The sequence below is a fragment of the Barbus barbus genome (assembly GCF_936440315.1).
Source record: "Barbus barbus genome assembly, chromosome: 41".
NCBI lineage: Eukaryota > Metazoa > Chordata > Actinopteri > Cypriniformes > Cyprinidae > Barbus > Barbus barbus.
In genome coordinates, this window is record NC_136719.1 from 24,192,201 (window position 1) to 24,209,384 (window position 17,184).

General features: G+C 36.7%; 2 protein-coding genes across 3 annotated transcripts; one reads left to right on the forward strand and one right to left on the reverse strand.

Annotated features, from left to right (window-relative positions):
- Nucleotides 1–1,290: 1,290 nt before the first annotated feature.
- Nucleotides 1,291–13,686, forward strand: LOC306860154 (glucocorticoid modulatory element-binding protein 2-like). Of its 2 annotated transcripts, XM_079401708.1 has the most exons (11): nucleotides 1,291–1,364; nucleotides 2,009–2,177; nucleotides 2,268–2,347; nucleotides 3,162–3,286; nucleotides 4,137–4,240; nucleotides 4,939–5,096; nucleotides 5,374–5,448; nucleotides 9,168–9,239; nucleotides 9,324–9,461; nucleotides 12,029–12,151; nucleotides 12,260–13,686. In XM_079401708.1, exons 2-11 carry the CDS (start codon nucleotides 2,044–2,046, stop codon nucleotides 12,844–12,846), a joined length of 1,596 nt encoding a protein of 531 aa, XP_079257834.1. In that variant the 5' UTR covers nucleotides 1,291–1,364; nucleotides 2,009–2,043; the 3' UTR covers nucleotides 12,847–13,686. The 2 variants fall into 2 exon arrangements, with proteins under 2 accessions (XP_079257834.1, XP_079257835.1); XM_079401709.1 differs by lacking the exon at nucleotides 5,374–5,448 and having other exon boundaries at nucleotides 1,311–1,364; nucleotides 12,260–13,679.
- A 1,092-nt stretch (nucleotides 13,687–14,778) lies between these two features.
- On the reverse strand, nucleotides 14,779–16,641 carry LOC306860818 (proenkephalin-B-like). Its single transcript, XM_079402761.1, has 3 exons — nucleotides 16,535–16,641; nucleotides 16,235–16,360; nucleotides 14,779–15,422 (listed from the first exon to the last, which is right to left on the reverse strand). Exons 2-3 carry the CDS (start codon nucleotides 16,358–16,360, stop codon nucleotides 14,814–14,816), a joined length of 735 nt encoding a protein of 244 aa, XP_079258887.1. The 5' UTR covers nucleotides 16,535–16,641; the 3' UTR covers nucleotides 14,779–14,813.
- Between the last annotated feature and the right edge of the window lie 543 nt (nucleotides 16,642–17,184).

Consider the following 17,184-nt stretch of genomic DNA (forward strand, 5'->3'; position numbering starts at 1 on the left):
TAAGTCGCTTTGGATAAAAGCATCTGTGAGCTGCATAAATGTAAATGAAAATTAGAATTCAGTCCAACTTTTTTGATGTAAATTTAATTTTATTGCTTCGTATAGCCTACTTTGTGTAGGCTACTTACCGTTAACTATGAAACCAACTTGTTGTGAACTTTGCACAAGGAGGCTCAGAAAGCACAAATTCTCTATTGTGCAACATTGAAATCTCAGAAAAGTAACTGTGCCTCTTCAGCGCTGGACAGTGAATTAAAGATTAATAGCTGTAAAATAAAATAAAAATAGAGATCTAAACACACACAAAAAAAGGTTATTTAGTCCGCTAATCCCGTCCATTTTATCATTCCCTTTTATGCATCTTTTTTTTTCAATTAATGCTTGAACAAATACAGAACAAAAGTGCAAAGAGTATACATAAAAGAAAATATAAAAAAGCACATATGAACTATACATGTCTGTATAAAGTCAACAAATAAAATAATGAAAGGCCTTACTAAATCACAATGGCCCAGTTTCACAAACAGTGCTTAGACTAAACCAGGATTAGGCCATAGTTCAATTAGGACATTTAAATCATTTTTATGAACGTACTTAGATAAAAAAAAACATTGCAGGTGTGCATTTTGAGACAAAACAAAGGCACTGATATATTTTAAGATCAGTCAGTGCAAGTTTATTTCAGTTGAAACAGCTCAGACTTACATTTTAGTCTAGGACTAGGTTTAAGCCTTGTCTGTGAAACCGGGGTAATAACTGAAATACACCAAAAGAATGCACAGTTTTTACAGCTGTTTTGTTTGTACTCTCCTTAATGGTGCTTAGATATCAAATTCCTTAAGTACCACAGAAAAAAGAGGTTTCTGATTGCTGAATTTAGGTACGATGAATATGAAACTTAAGTATAATCAAGAGATTAATTATGTAAGCCTCATTTTCAAACTTCTTGTCATAGTACAAAAAACGAATATTACATGTCCATAATAGTAAAAGAAAGTTGCACAACACTTTGTCATTTATAAATCTAGAAACCTCCCGTTATAACCTCTTCGTATATTGACAATGTGAGGTAACATTTCAGGGTGTCCTGCACACAATGAACAATTTACATCTATATCTTCAATAAATCTGGTTAAGCAGGGTAATATTTATGCGGTATCTTCAATGCAGTTTCTTTAATTTTATTTGCACTGAGATATTTATTAGGTAAAACCCAAACTTTCCTCCAGTTAATATTTCTGATAAACCAATAGAAAATAGCACTTGTCCCTTTTAAGCATGCACTCATTCGACGTCACGAGCGCGCATGCGCAGCAGCCTCTTTCTGCTCAGCGCTTCCTAAACACGGATTCAAACTCTTGCGGGTAAACTTTCGATTATTACTCTGTTTTTCAGCCTGATATTTCAATTGGGCCTTTTCCCCTCCACGTACGCACATATCTACCGCTACTTTTTTGTATTTAATTTGGGCAAAGCGCAAACATTCAGCGATAAAGCTCAAAACACTGCTGAAGACTGCAAACATCCTTAATATAATCAGTCATTATTAATGAATGCAATTATTGATTGTACTAATAAAATGTGTAATGCTATTGGACGTTTACCATAGTATTTAAAGAGGTCTTTTGAATACAAAGTTATCGTTTCAAAAAGATAAGGTAAATTCGTAATTTTACTGTGGTACCAATACAAATATCTGCCAGAGGGGTATGAAAACTTATGTTCCCTTTGAATTAAGTTGGCAGATATGTGTTCTTGTTTCAAAAACTCATTTAATTTGGCCCAATTTCTTAGAAACCAACTCTTCTTAGTTCATGTATCTTGATTTAAGAATCTTTAAACATTTGGGCTGGAAAATAAGACACTTTTTGCAGTGTGTGTACAGTAATTTCCATATTTGTGTGGTTGGAAGCAGAGCATTGTTTCATAACTGTGGTACCAATGCAGTACTCTTATTTGTAATAAACAGTGAGTAAATCAAATTCAACTTCCTTTCCACACCCCTCAGATGCTGATTGACACCTGTCAGATGCTGATGCCCTCATGGCCTCGTCCTCTGAGGTGAACGTCCACATGGAGGAAGTGGTGGTGGTCACGACCCCTGACACTGCAGGTCAGACTTCATCCGCCGAGGAGGAGAAGAATATACTGGTGGCGACGGATCTGGAGCGGTCTGGGTGAGCGTTTAGCTCTTTTGTGACTCCATCTTCACCTCCCATCATGCACCTCTTCCAGACTCACAGCAGGTTTTGTCTTTTCCTGCACAGGGAAAACATTATGGAGCAAACCATGGAGTCCGAGGCTGAGTCTAGCACTACTATCTCCCTGCCCAAGGACACTGTGTTGGGTAGGAATTGCGTTTCACAGATTAAAGACGCTCTAGCAGAGCAATAATCCACTCAAAGGGGCTTATTACAGTGATTTTACCAGTTTATGCGTGTCTTAATTCGCCCCTTCCACAAATGAAGACCTAAAAAGGTCTTAACTTGGAACACAAAGACTTAGAATTAAGTCATGTCATTAAACTGCAAAAACACAGACATACACACAAAACTTTTTTCCACAGTGTTAAATCCAAATGCATTGACTTGAGATGCAAATTGTACATAAGAAGTCTTGTTTTCTGAGAGATCGAACAAAATTATGAGTTTGGGTTTTTTAAACGAGAACAAATATCTGCCAGTAGGGTATGAAAACTTGTTTTTCCTTTGAATTAAGTAGTTTTTTTACTTGGCCCATTGGTAGATATTTGTTCTTGTTTTAAAACATCACTTTTTGCAGAAGCTGCAATAATTGAAGTTATTCAAGTATTAAGCTGTTCTTTTCATATCGTCATTGTTTCATATGTCGGTTTTGTTTTAATATCATCGATATACTACTATTGTTTGTTGTGTTTGTGTTGAATTGCTTCTTTTTTTTTCATTTTAACTTTAAAGTTAGTATTTTTATTACATTTTTATTATTTTAAACTATATCACTTATGTAAGTTTTATTTTGTTTAGTTTGAATGATTTATTCAAATCATGTTTATTTTAAGTAATTACATTTTTTATGGTTTAGCTAATAATATAATAACCTTATATAACATATTATAATTTTGCTAATGGACTTAATGAAGGTATTATTATTTTTTTTAATATGCCATGTTCATATTTACACAGTGAAAATATCTGAAGATGCAGATGTAGAGGGTGATATTCTCTACCCAATAACCTGTGGGGACAGCAAAGCCAACCTCGTCTGGAAGAAGTTTGTTTGTCCGGGGATCAACATCAAATGTGTGCAGGTAAATATGTGAGAGAATCAGTTTTAAAGCACTGCAACATTGTTTAGACACACTTCAGTTTATTTATTTTTCTCTTTTTGATTTAACGATTTGTTCTTAAATTAGGGCTGTCAAGTCAATTCAGATAATCACTGTTTATTGTCATCTTCTGCTTTTAGTTAATGCATTAATTTCCTTTAGAAATTAAAAAAAAAAAAAAATGCCATTATTATGCTTATATTATTAAATTACTATTATGTTTGCAGCAGTGCTGTTTACTCATCTTGCATAAAATCAACAGATTCTATATTTCTTAAATGCATCAAAAAATGAAAATGCATCTTAATTTTTATTACAATGTTTTTTTTAATTATTATGAATTATTTGCAAACAGCACTGATTACCCATTTTATGTAAAAACAACAAATTCTGTATTTCTAAAACGGCGTCAAAATTCTGCAATCATATTTTTAAACTTTTGAGTTATTAAGCCTGTTGTAGTTGCTGCATAATATTATACATTCATTAGTGTTATTTCATGGTTTTGATGACCTTTCAATTTTTCTAAAATGTGGTAAGCAGCAATAGATGTCAATATTCACTATCATATCTAAACTTTATCTCTCTATAAACATTAAGAAAATTGTTCACTCATCATGAATAATTTCAGAAAAGATCGGTAAGTAATGATTGTGAAGCTCCTGCATTGTTTATTTTGCTATAAATGTGCTGCTCTGAGTAACAGACTGTCTGCATATCTTTGCCACATAGACAGGTTTATCTGTTCCTGAATTAATATAACTGCTTTCCATTTCCGGCGCTGTGTCTGTGCTCGTCATAATGCTTCATATTCATCACTGCTGTGTTCCAGCTGAACGAGCATCTCATCAGTCCCAAGGAGTTTGTCTATATAGCAGGAAAGTCCACGCTGAAGGACTGGAAGAGAGCCATTCGCCTTAATGGGACCATGTTAAGGTTTGTGGCAGAATATAAGAATATAAACTAGAAATGCATCTCAGCACTGGCAGTTTTATAATGGTTTTAGATTTCATTGTTTATCAAACTAAAAATGAAAACACCGAAGGTGCTGATATTATTTTCTGACCTTTATAATTTATGATATTATTACTTTTTGTGCAGTGCATTACGATGAATACTGTTTGAGACTATTTTATAGATATGTATGTGAAGCAGCACAACTGTTTTCAACATTGCTAATAAACATAATCAAATCAAACTTATTAGAATGATTTCTGAAGGATCACATGACACTGAAGACTGGAGTAATGATGCTGAAAATTCAGCATTTCATCGCAGGAATAAATGACATTTTAACATATATTTGCATAGAAAATAGTTATTTCGAGTTGTAATAATATTAAAATTTTTTACTGTTTTTGATTGTTTGATCACATATATACAGCCTTAGGAAGCATAAGAGTCATCTTTAAAAAAAATGTTTTTAAAAGACTCCAAACATTTAAACAATAGTGTTTGTATGTACCATAAATGCAAAGCAATTTCCAAGTGAAAATATCAAAACATTGTATTTTCTTCTTTGGGATATAGAGCACTGAGGAATTGTTCGTAATAAGATAAGTAAATGGTTGTATTTGGATATCATGATGATGTAGTTTGTTCAAGATTAATGCTCTGTTTGGTTGTTTCTACAGGAAGATCATGGATTCAGGTGAGCTGGACTTCTATCAGCACTCTAGACTGTGTTCAAACACCTGCCGCAGTACCAAGATTGACCTGGTGGGGTCACGGGTGTCTCTCAGCAGCCAGCAGTCCACAGAAACAGCTCCTGCGACCCCTGCCTCCGTGGACGGTATGAATACACAGGATGATTCTGGACAGTTTATGCATGGACTTTCACATATGTTTATGTGACCCTGGAGCACAAAACCAGTCTAAAAATACATTATGTGGGTGAAAATTTATTTTTTTAATGCCAAAAACCATTAGGATATTAAGTAAAGATCATGTCCCATGAAGATATTTAGTAAATGTCCTGCCGTTAATATCAAAACTTAATTTTATGATTAGTAATATGCATTGCTAAGAACTTAATTTGGACAACTTTTTTTTTTTTTTTGCACCCTCAGATTCCAGATTTTCAAATAACCAAATACTGTCCTATCCTAACAAACCATACATCAATGGAAAGCTTATTTATTCAGGTGATGTATAAATATCAATTTTGACAAATTGACACTTATGATTGGTTTTGTGGTCCAGGGTCACGTATGACACACTTTTTTGTTGCACTTCAGAATGTTTGTTCATAGTTCCACTTAGGGATGTCACGGTACCAAAATTTCAGTATTCGGTACCAATACCAGTGAAAATCCACGGTTCTCGGTACCAATTTCGGTACCAAAGCAAAACACAAAAACATGCTAATTGAACAATGCACTATTTTTATTAATAAATTTTAACAAAAACAAAATGTACAAAAAATCAATGGCATTCTTTCTACTTATTTAAAATTGTATTTAAAGTTATCAAATTATTACTTTTAAGTAATAAAAGTATGAAAATTGAAAGAAAAAAAAAATTACAAACCTAAAAAAACAACAATATGCCATGACTGAATAACACTCTTCTTATTTATAAACTTAAACATTTTTATAAATTAAATAAAATATGCCATGACTGAACAACACTCTTCTTATTTATAAACTTAAACATTCTTATAAATTAAATAAAATATGCCATGACTGAACAACACTTTATAACCTAAAATATTATTATAAATTAAAACAAAACCATGGCTTTACAAGGATTGTATACATCTGAGTAGCCTAATTAAATAACTAAATAAATTACAAGCATTGAAAAGAACAAAATAAAAAATGTAAACAATGTCACTTACTCCAAGCTTAAAGTTTCACCCAAAACTACACTGGCCTACAGTTTTCTATAAGTTACTTTTTTGCCATTTCCAGATTTTCAGAAAGAAACACTAACATATCAACATGTTCCTGAGTCAGTCTTGAGCGTCTTGGGCTTACAATATACCCTGCAGTACTGAACACTCGTTCAGATGAACAGCTTGATGCAGCAATGCACAGATACTTCCTGGCAAACTCTGATAGTTGAGGTAGTGTACCCATATTTGTTTTCCACCAGGAAAGTGGATCGTCCTCAGCACTGACCTCAGGCATCTGACCGTACACCAAGAACTCACCATCTAACTCGTCACTTGCAGAAAGCTGTTCTTGACTTGAGGATGTTGGTTCCCCTTTTTCTTTCTTTTCCCCTTGTATGGTAGAAAGCAGTTGCTTCAGGTCAGATTTGGATTTTTTTGATGGCCTGACTTGACTTGAGTCTCCAGACACCTGAGCACCTGATGTGCTTCCATCATTTCCCATTTTCCTTACCTCATCCAGGAGACTTTGCTTTACATCATCCTTAAGAGAAACAAAGCTGTTCTTAAATCTTGGATCAAGGTAAGTTGCAGTGTTCAAAAGAAGCTGCAGCTGCAGGTCATCATAGCGATGCTGAAGATACTCGGTTATCTTTTCCTTCATCTCTTAGGCTAATGCAGAGTCAGTTTGTTCACGACTGAGACATTCATATATCTTCCAGAGTAATGGCAAGACTGAGGACAGGGTGGTATGTTTTTCCCCACTAAGTGCGTCTGTAAAAGGACTGAGTGGCTCAAGAACTGCTTTAACAGTTTCTAAAACTGTAATGTCCGAGTCTTTTGGCATCAGATGCCATTTTTTCCTGTCTTCAGCCAGCACAGCACAGACAACCTGCTGCTGCTTCAAGAAACGTTCCACCATATCGTATGAAGAATTCCAGCGAGTGGGTTCATCATGAATGAGTTTGTGGTCTGGAGAGGACAGATCTGTCTGTTTTTTGGCCAGGTGGCGTGAAAGTTTTGGTGATCTTGTGAAGGCAGAGATAGTTTTTCGAAGCCTTGACAGCGCTGCGGACACCCGGTTTATCTCTAATGCCTTATTTACAGCAAGGTGGAGGTTGTGTCCAAAACAAGGAATCCAGGTGTAGTCTTCAAAGGCCTTTTTGTTATTTGTGGCATTATCGGTTGTGATGCCTGACATTCTTACAATGTCCAACTTCCAGTCTTCAAGTTTCTCTTCAAAGGCCTCCTTTAAACTTTCAGCAGTGTGATCTGTGTTGAGACCACAGCAGCCAAGACACCAGGATTGTAGTTCCCACGATTTACTAATGTACTGCAGAGTTACAGACATGAAAGTGTCTGCAGTTCTACTTGTCCAAAGATCTGTTGTGCAGCTGTAAAACGGTTTCTCTCCGAGATGCTGGATTATGAGGTCTCTGGTGTCATTGTAGATGCGAGGAATCTCAGTGTACATAAAAAAATTTCGGCTTGGAAGCTGGTATTTTGGGTTGAAGTGATGAAGCATTTGCTGGAATCCACATTTTTCAACAGTATAAACAGGCACTTGATCTATACATATGAATTCAGCAACTGCTCGGTTCAGTCTTCTTGCTTCAAGTGAGTTTTTTTCGTATTTCTGCTGACGCTGAAAAGCATCTGTAACTGTTGTCTGCTTCAGTGTTTGCTGTGGTGTTTCATTGTCTTCCTCTGCCTGTAGCTGTAAAAGGAAAATATAATATACTTCAGCAATGGGCTGAGTCTGACCAAATGCAACATTACATCAACACTAGCTAAAATATAACTTTTCAGTAAATAAACCTCAGGTTTTATAATAAATTTAGATAAGATTACATTAAGTGTATATGATATCACTGTTAAATATATGGGAACTGTAATATTAAAAACACTTTACAATAAGATTCCATTTGTTAGATAACATGACCTAACAATAAACAATAGTTATATATAGCAATTATTCTTCTTAGGGTTAATTTCAAAATTTACTGATACATTTTTAAAATCAAAAGTTTTATCTGTTGACATTATTTCATGCACTATGAACGACCAAGTGTTTGTATTAAATAACATTCCACAAATTAATTAATGTTTTAAAAATATATTGTTCACTAACTGTAAGTTGATGTTAGATGATACATGAAGTCATGTAAATTAATGGTATAAAGATAAAACAATAAAACGTGTTTAATTTGACAAACTGCGTTTGTTTAATTTTAAAGGACTTTTTAAACCAGCTAGAACTGCTTTTCTGACGGACTGATATTTAGGACATGTTAACCATACATTTGTACATTCTCTACACAGGTCATTTAAAAGCCTCTGGTGTGTAAAAATAGTAAATACTGTCATGTCCTACTCTAATAAAAGCTATAGGAGCATTAAATAGTTAAAGAAACTTTCTAATATTCGCGTAGCCGCTATAACGGCTACCGCGCTTAGGCAAACGATTAACTACGCAGATGGCGATGCTTATTTCAATCCGACATTCAAATTAAAATATAGTATAATATTTATAACAGAAGCTATAAATATAAAATTAAATTGAAACTTGAACTCCTTCATTAGATCCGGATGTCGGTCTTTGAGGTGTTTTATTAAGTTGGATGTGTTTCCTCCTTTTGAGAGAAAACTTCGATGACATCGTTTGCAAATTGGTTTTTGTTGATCTATTATGTTCCCCTGGTCATCAGCCGCAAATCCAAAATATTTCCATACGCGGCTCTTTCCTCCTTTCCTGTCAACAAGTGGATTCAAAGCCACCGCATCAGCAGCACCACCGGTCGCCATGTCTCATTGCTTTAATGAAGATGATGCAACTGCGCACCTTCCGGATAAGCGCGTCAAGAACCGGGTTGACCGGGTACACGGTACCACCGGTACTTAAGAAAACGTGGTACCGTAACATTTAAATTTTTTTAGTACCGACTTGGTACCGAAGTACCGGGTCTTTTGACAACACTAGTTCCACTGAATGGTTTGAGTAGTGATTAATCATTTGTATATATGTTTCAGTGAATGGATCCTCAGCTTCGATTTCCGCAGATGCTGGTGATGACAGCACAGAATGGGTGACAGCTATCGGAGGTGAGAGATTTCTGTGATGTATTGTAGTTGAGTTGTGTAGTGAATGGGTTTAACGCTCTCACCGGCCGTTCTGCTCCATGTCAGAGGACACCATGACGTTCTGGAGAGGACTGAAGGATGCTGGGCTGCTGGAGGAGGTGATGGAGGACCTGCAGACAGAGATCCAGGAGATTTTCACGGGACTGGAGGAGAGAATCCAAGACCCACCGCTTCAGGTTAAAGGTCAGAGTTACAGTCAACCTCTTGCTCTTGCTTAACAACCTGATGCTACAATCAGTTTGAACCCACTTGACTTTTTTATTTTTGCCACATAGTTGCTACTGGCCAAACATTTAGACACACTAAACTTCATTTGTTTTTCAAAATCTTAAAAACCTTTTGATCCACAGGCTTTAATGCTTCAGTGCTTAAAATGAGTTTTTTAGGCCTGGTTTCATAGACAGGGCTTAGCCTGAACCAAGATTAGGCCATAGTTCAATTAGGACATTTAAGTAATTTTTATAAACATGCATGTTTTAAGATCTGTTGAAACAGCTCTGATTTACATTTTAGTCTAGGACTAGGCTTAAGACTTGTCTGTGAAACCGGGAGTAATAGGCAAGTTGTGCATATGTATGTCTTTAAAATATAATCATTATTATATAAAAATATCAGTATTTTTCCTATAATGTTTTCATGTATTGTTTATATTTTAGAATATTTTACATAGATTATATTATTCTTGTTGTTTAATGTTCAGTTTGTGAGTGCATGTAACATATATAATATATGTATATAGTAATAATAATATATGTATTATATAATAATTGCTTTTTATATAATAGTAGTGATTATTGCTATAAGATATAAAACTTTTTATATATATGTTGATGTATTTTCAATAGTTTTGAATACATATAACATTTTTATATTCAAATATATATATATATATATATATAGAGAGAGAGAGGTTTTATGTATGTATGTATGTGATTTATTTTTTTATGTAATCAATATTATATGAGTAATTATAATTTTATATATGTCATCATTAATCATTATTTATATATATATATATATACAGGTACATCTCAAAAAATTAGAATATCGTGAAAAAGGTCAATATTTTTTGTCACTCATTTCAGAAAGTGAAACCCATATATTACATAGATTCATTACACATAGAGTGAAATATTTCAAGCCTTTATTTCTTGAAATTTTGATGATTATGGCTTACAGATAATGAAAACCCAAAATTCAGTGTCTCAGAAAATTAGAATATTGTATAAGATCAATCAAAAAAGGATATTTTAAACAGAAATGTCAGGCTTCTGAAAAGTATGTTCATTTCTATGCACTCAATACTTGGTTGGGCCTCCTTTTGCATGAATTACTGCATCGATGCGGCGTGGCATGGAGGCAATCAGCCTGTGGCACTGCTCAGGTGTAATGGAAGCCCAGGTTGCTTAGATAGCGGCCTTCGGGTCATCTGCATTGTTGGGTCTGGTGTCTCTCATCTTCCTCTTGACAATAGCCCATAGATTCTCTATGGGGTTCAGGTCAGGCGAGTTTGCTGGCCAATCAAGCACAGTAACACCATGGTCATTGAACCAGCTTTTGGTACCTTTGGCAGTGCGGGCAGGTGCCAAGTCCTGCTGGAAAATGAAATCAGCATCTCCATAAAGCTTGTCATCAGAAGGAAGCATGAAGTGCTCTAAAATTTCCTGGTAGATGGCTGCGATGACTGTGGACTTCAGAAAACACAGTGGACCAACACCAGCAGATGACATGGCAGCCCAAATCATCACTGACTGTGGAAACTTCACACTGGACTTCAAGCAACATGGATTCTGTGCCTCTCCACTCTTCCTCCAGACTCTGGGACCTTGATTTCCAAATGAAATGCAAAATTTACTTTCATCTTAAAAGAGGACTTTGGACCACTCAGCAACAGTCCAGTTCTTTTTCTCCACAGCCCAGGTAAGACGCTTCTGACGTTGTCTCTGGTTCAGAAGTGGCTTGGTAGCCCTTTCCTGAAGACGTCTGAGCGTGGTGACTCTTGATGCACTGACTCCAGCTTCAGTCCACTCCTTGTGAAGCTCTCCCAAGTGTTTGAATCAGCTTTGCTTGACAGTATTCTCAAGCTTGCAGTCATCCCTGTTGCTTGTGCACCTTTTTCTACCCAAATTCTTCCTTCCAGTCAACTTTGTATTTAATATGCTTTGATACAGCACTCTGTAAACAGCCACACCTTTCAGTAATGACCCTCTGTGACTTGCCCTCAATGTTCATTTTCTGGATCATTGCCAAGTCAGCAGTCTTCCCCATTATTGTGGTTTCAAAGAACGAGAGATACCCGGAATTTATACTGTAGAGATGGTCATTAATTGAAACTCAAATGTAAATATTCTAATATTTTGAGATACTGATTTTTGACTTTCATGAGCTCTAATCATCAAAATTAAAACAAAAAAAACTTTGAAATGTTTTACTTTACATATAATGAATCTAAAATATATGAAAGTTTCACTTTTTGAAATAAGTTACAAAACTTTTTCACCATATTCAATTTTTTTTAGATGTACATGTACAGTATGTACAGACACACAAAAATAACAGATGATCTTATGATAGAGATATATGTATTTTTTTTAAGTTTTTTTTTTTAAATTCAAGCAAGACATTTGTGTAAATATATTCTATGTCTGTTTGTGTTTTTATTTCTGATTTAATTTGCTGCAAATGTACACAGATATTCTATTAAACGTCAGGCTGATTTGATATTGTTCATTACTTGAATCTGTCAACAGATGCTGCTTTGCTCAACAATATAGTGCAGAACTTCGGGATGTTGGACTTGGTGAAGAAAGTTCTTGCCAGTCACAAAAGCCAGATGGACCGCTGTAGGGAGCAGTACACGCGCAGCTTAGTGGGTCAGTACGTGTTTTTGGGTTTATCTCTTTATCCAGCAACAGATTTTTTGTGCATATTGTGTTTTTGAACAGGAAAGTGAAGTGAGCTTTAACTTTGTGTATTTATAGCCCTAGAGCAACAGTGTGACGAGCATCGCAAACGCACTAAAGAACTGAAGAGCAAATCGCAGCACCTCAACAACGTCCTGATGACCTTGACCCCCGTGGCCTCGCCTCCCACCGCCAAGCGCCCCCGTCTGACCCGTGCCGTTTCGGGTCCCGCCACCGTGGCCTCCACTCCCGCCCAACCCATGCACTTCACCCTGCCCATCACGCAGCTCACCGGCATCACGCTGGACAAAGTGCTGTCCGCTTCGTCCCAGTCGCCCCTGATCGGCGGGTACACGGTGCTGACGTCACCCGGAGGCACCGAACTCCAGTCTGAAGGCTCTAATTTAACCGTGTTTAGCACCACCGCGGTTCCGCAGGGGTCCACGGCACCCACTATCGTCAAAATGGTCAGTCCGTTTCAGCTGGTCACGCTGCCCACAGTGGGAGCTGGAGCTACGGTGCAGAATCTGGCAGCACCAGTAGGGGGCGCCGTGGGAGGCACTGTAGTCGCGGTACCCGTCAGTAGCGTAAACACTGCCACTGTGGACACTGTTGGGCCGCAGGCGGAAGCGGCTACAGAACAGAGAGACAACCAGAAGGAGTGAAATTCTCCTGAAACCGTGTTTTGTTCAGTTTTACATGTCAGTGTATATAAGTGTTATTTCCTCTATATTTGTACATAGAGGATGATCTTTTTTTGCTTTTTTATAGTTAATTTGCAACTTTTTTTGTAAAAACAGCCATGGTGTGGTAATGAATGTCTTTTTTTTGCATTGCATTGCATTTGATTTAATTGTAATCTAATTACAATTTGGCAAAATATAGCCTGAATTGTTTAAAGCGATAGTGCACCCAAAAATGAATCATCATTTACTCACCCTCATGTTGTTCCAAATCTGTGAGTTTTTCTTATGTGGCACATGAAAGAAGATATTTTGGTAACCAAAGAGTTGTTGGTAGCCTTTAACGTCCATAGTGTTTTTTTCTTCATACTATGGAAGTCAATGGCTTCAGCCAACAGTTTGGTTACCAACATTTTTCAAAATATCTTCTTTTGTGTTCAACCGAAGAAAGAAATTCATACATTCGGAACAACTTGAGGGTGAATAAATGACAGAATTTTAATTTTTGGGTGAACTGTCCCTTTAAGGATGTTTTTTTATTAAATGTAAGGCACATTTTGTCCTTAATTTCATGGTTGACCAGTGTGTGCATAATTTGTAGTTAGAATGTTTTTTGGATATAACGCTCGTTATTTATACTGTTCACATAACATTTTCTCTTATAATTTTTCTATATTGATGTTTCATCTTAGTATTTCTGAAAATACTTTACAGTGAAATCTGTAATTGACGTAGTTGATTATTAAGAAATGTATTAACCTGGACATTGACAATCTTGTCTTTTAAAATAAATACAGCAAATTGACCTAAATGTCATATCCAAGGGTTTGGGGATCAAATGTCAAATTTTAAGAATAGGCAGTCATTGAAAAATTTTGCACGTTTTGCATTTTTCTTAACACTCTTACCATAGTAAAATAAGGTGTTTTAGCTGTTTCACAGAAGAGACATAAGGTCTGAGGTGCTTTTTGTGTATCGTTAAGTCTTTCTTCAACACAATACTTCAGGAAAAAAAAAAAACTTTTCAAGTGTTACATTTAACCTGTAACACTTTTTAACCAGCAGGTGGCGTTATTGTGCAACGTGGGTTTTGACTTTCAGATGTCCATGTCTCTTTGGAATAGAGTAAAAAAGGGTTTAAGCTTAGTAAGTCGTTAAGTAAAATAGCAATCAAATGTATTGTAACAATTCCTCTTTAATTTAACAATCGTAATGAGCGGGAATATGGCCACACAATAAATCACACAAAGTATTTTCCAAACAATTTTAGCAGGTAAAGTTGTTGCCCTTTATTGGTCATCTTAAACAAGCATTATCTGCAAGATGTTCTGATTGCTTACATGGAGTAAAGTTAACGGGAAACAACAAGTGGTGCTCACTGATGCGTCCCGAGTGCATGAATGATGGGTTAACAGTGGTGATTGATGGTGTCCAGAGGTCAGCAGCCATAACAGCCTCAACACATGTAAGGTCATGACATTTGACCTGGACCACAAAACCAGTCATAGGGTCAATTTTTCGAAATTGAGATTTCTACATCATCTGAAAGCTGAATAACTAGGCTTTCCATTGATGTATGGTTAAGGTAGCAAAATATTTGGCAGAGATACAACTAGGCCTATTTGAAAATCTGAGGGTGCGAAAAAAATCTAAATACTGAGAAAATCGCCTTTAAAGTAGTCCAAATGAAGTTCTTAGCAATGCATAGGCTAATACTAAGTACAGTATAGGCAATTTACAAAATATCTTCATGGAACATGATCTGTACTTACTATCCTAATGATTTTTGGCATAAAAGAAAAATCTGTCATGTTGACCCATGCAGTGTCGTTTTGGCTATTGCTACAAATAGACCTGTGCTGGTTTTGTGCTCCAGGGTCACATTTGTGGGGGAAACTGAAATGCGTTGTCTTAATGAGTTCTGGTTGGGTTATCTATGATATAATAGCCTATAAAGCATAGTCCTCGTACGATGAGGGCTCTTCGTCAGAGCGCACGGAGATTTTAAAATGACGCCGTAAAAACCCTCCATATCGCTTCTGGTTGTCCCACCTCAACTTCGGGCGAATTCTTCGCATAAACCCGCCGTATCTCTTCTGCAACACCTGCGGGCTGCTGTTATCCACAAAGTTGCTTCTTTTTGGCCCGAATTTGCGGAGAAACCCGCCGTAGCGTTTGACTTCGTTTAAAGGAACGTCGTTATCGTAAACTCCCGATTCGTTTTCATCTTCCGTGATCGACGGGACGTCTCGCTCGCCCGGTTTCGAGAGCGATTCCCCGTATTTCTTCCCGAACAGTCCTTTTAGAATAGCGTTCTCCTTCCAGGGTGAGGCGAAAAACTTCTTTTTATTCTTATCGATCCTCTTGATGAAGCCCCCGTATCGTTTGACCAGGTTGGATGCCTTCTCTTGGAGATCCTCCGCGTTTAACGCGCCGCGTTCTCCGTCGGCGTCGGGGTGGAGGTCCGCGAATTGATCTGAAAGCTCCTGTAAAGCGGTCTCACATCTGTCTAATGTACTGGTAGCTGGAACAGCTCCTTCGCATTCTAAAGTGCAAGTCTGCAGAGAGAAGAGTAGGTTAAGATTGGCTCTGTGCACTCTTGGAAATAAAAGTTACAGGGTTTTACGTTCCTCAAAGAACATGTTATTTAGTAAATATCACGTTCTGCAGAGAACACTTGGTGCTTTTTAATCTCAAAAGAATATCATAGTAACTCGAGAACTCAATGCAGCTAAAATAGTTAGTTGTTTGAAGAACCGTTTATATTTTTTTAAAGTTTGCTTTTAATAAACATTAAGATTAGAATCAATTGGATTTATTGTCTGATGCCATAAAGTTGCATTTTATCAATAAAACATCTTATATTTGTTTTTGTTTTTTTTAATCGAAACGTTTAATGCCGAATTTGTAATTCTACAGCGGAAAGATATCTAATATGTATTATTTTTTTCAGGTTTAATAGGTTTCTCCAGTATGATAATCTAAAGGAGCGCGCTCTCCATGGTGCTGAATGCGCGCGCCAGAAGCGCCCAGTTTACAAAGGATGCGACCTTTCTAATCTTTCTATTACAGAGAGACCTTTCTATTTTTCATTTATAAAGGCTTGACTTGTATTCAGTTGAGTTTGAAGTCATTGTCTGTCATTATTAATGACCATAATTTACATTACCATTCATGCTTAATTTGTTCAATTATTTGCTTCTGGTTAGATGCTAACTTTATTTTATTGTGCATGGTACAAAGTGCATTTCTGATGTATTTCTGTCGGTTTTGCCATTTTCATCTCCTTCTCATTCATCACATCTATGGCAAAATTAAGCGCATGTAAACAAAATCTGGATAACTGTTTGACAATAAGGAGTAATCTTACCAAGCGGTTCACTGCGGAGTCCAGGTCGGAGATCTGTTGCGCGCATCTCAGACATTGCGCTGAACAATCTGCCTGACTCAAGGTTGGCAAGCTCAGCATCAACAACAAAACATACCACTCCATCATCTACAGCGGTACGAGAGAAGAAAACAGGCTTTAAGTGCACTATCATCCTCATGTAATCTTCTCTGCTGGGAGGTGTTTCAAAAATACATCTAATGTTTGAGATCTTTGCTTTTCTAGGTATGTCTTTGTCTTACCAGTTTAATATCTGTGCCAACACAAAATCTCCTCTATTACCTTGAGTACCTACAGAGCTTCTTGTTCTCCAAGCGTCAAGGCGATCACTTGGGGAAGCTGGCTGAAACTTCTTTGTTCTCGTGTCCTTTTGATAGAGTCACTCTTTATCCATCTACGGTTTGCTCTTACTTGGACTCAGTCTCCATACTTTTATTCATGCAGCCACCTGAACGAACCAATGAGAACCACGAGCCAAATGATTGACTGGTCCCACCCACGCGATGATGCAGCTTTTCGGGAATAATAATATAGACAATAACGATATTGCCTGTTATTAACGCAAAAGGGTTATATGTTTAAAAAAAATAAAAAAACATTGTATGGATAGGCTTCAAGGTTTAGTATAAGATGTTAGTTATTATTATTCACTTCACAAATGTAGAATAGCCTTTCATTAAATTAAAACAACACCCACTTTGATGAGGAGGATGTGCCAGGGGTAATTAGTCTGACTGAGGTGCAGTATTAGCTCAAGGCTGCCGGCTTGTCTTCTCTTTTCAACGACCGCAGCTCTTCTTTTTTCTGTACATACAAAAACACTAATGGAGTCTCAATTTTGGGTGGTTCAAGCTAAATGAATTTTGTGAATATTCTGTGCTCAAACCTACAAAGCTTTAGTTACCAGCTCAGCCCCAACTCATCACCTCTGT

What these genes read in the sequence shown, in the direction of transcription:
- LOC306860818 (XM_079402761.1), bottom strand. Translation starts at nt 16,360, where the DNA reads ATGATGGAGTGGTATGTTTTGTTGTTGATGCTGAGCTTGCCAACCTTG. An exon ending in ACTCCGCAGTGAACCGCTTG is followed by an intron (nt 15,423 to 16,234) that starts GTAAGATTACTC and finishes TTCTCTCTGCAG; the next exon opens with ACTTGCACTTTAGAATGCGA.
- LOC306860154 (XM_079401708.1), top strand. Translation starts at nt 2,044, where the DNA reads ATGGCCTCGTCCTCTGAGGTGAACGTCCACATGGAGGAAGTGGTGGTG. An exon ending in GCCCAAGGACACTGTGTTGG is followed by an intron (nt 2,348 to 3,161) that starts GTAGGAATTGCG and finishes ATATTTACACAG; the next exon opens with TGAAAATATCTGAAGATGCA. An exon ending in TGGAAAGCTTATTTATTCAG is followed by an intron (nt 5,449 to 9,167) that starts GTGATGTATAAA and finishes TATATGTTTCAG; the next exon opens with TGAATGGATCCTCAGCTTCG.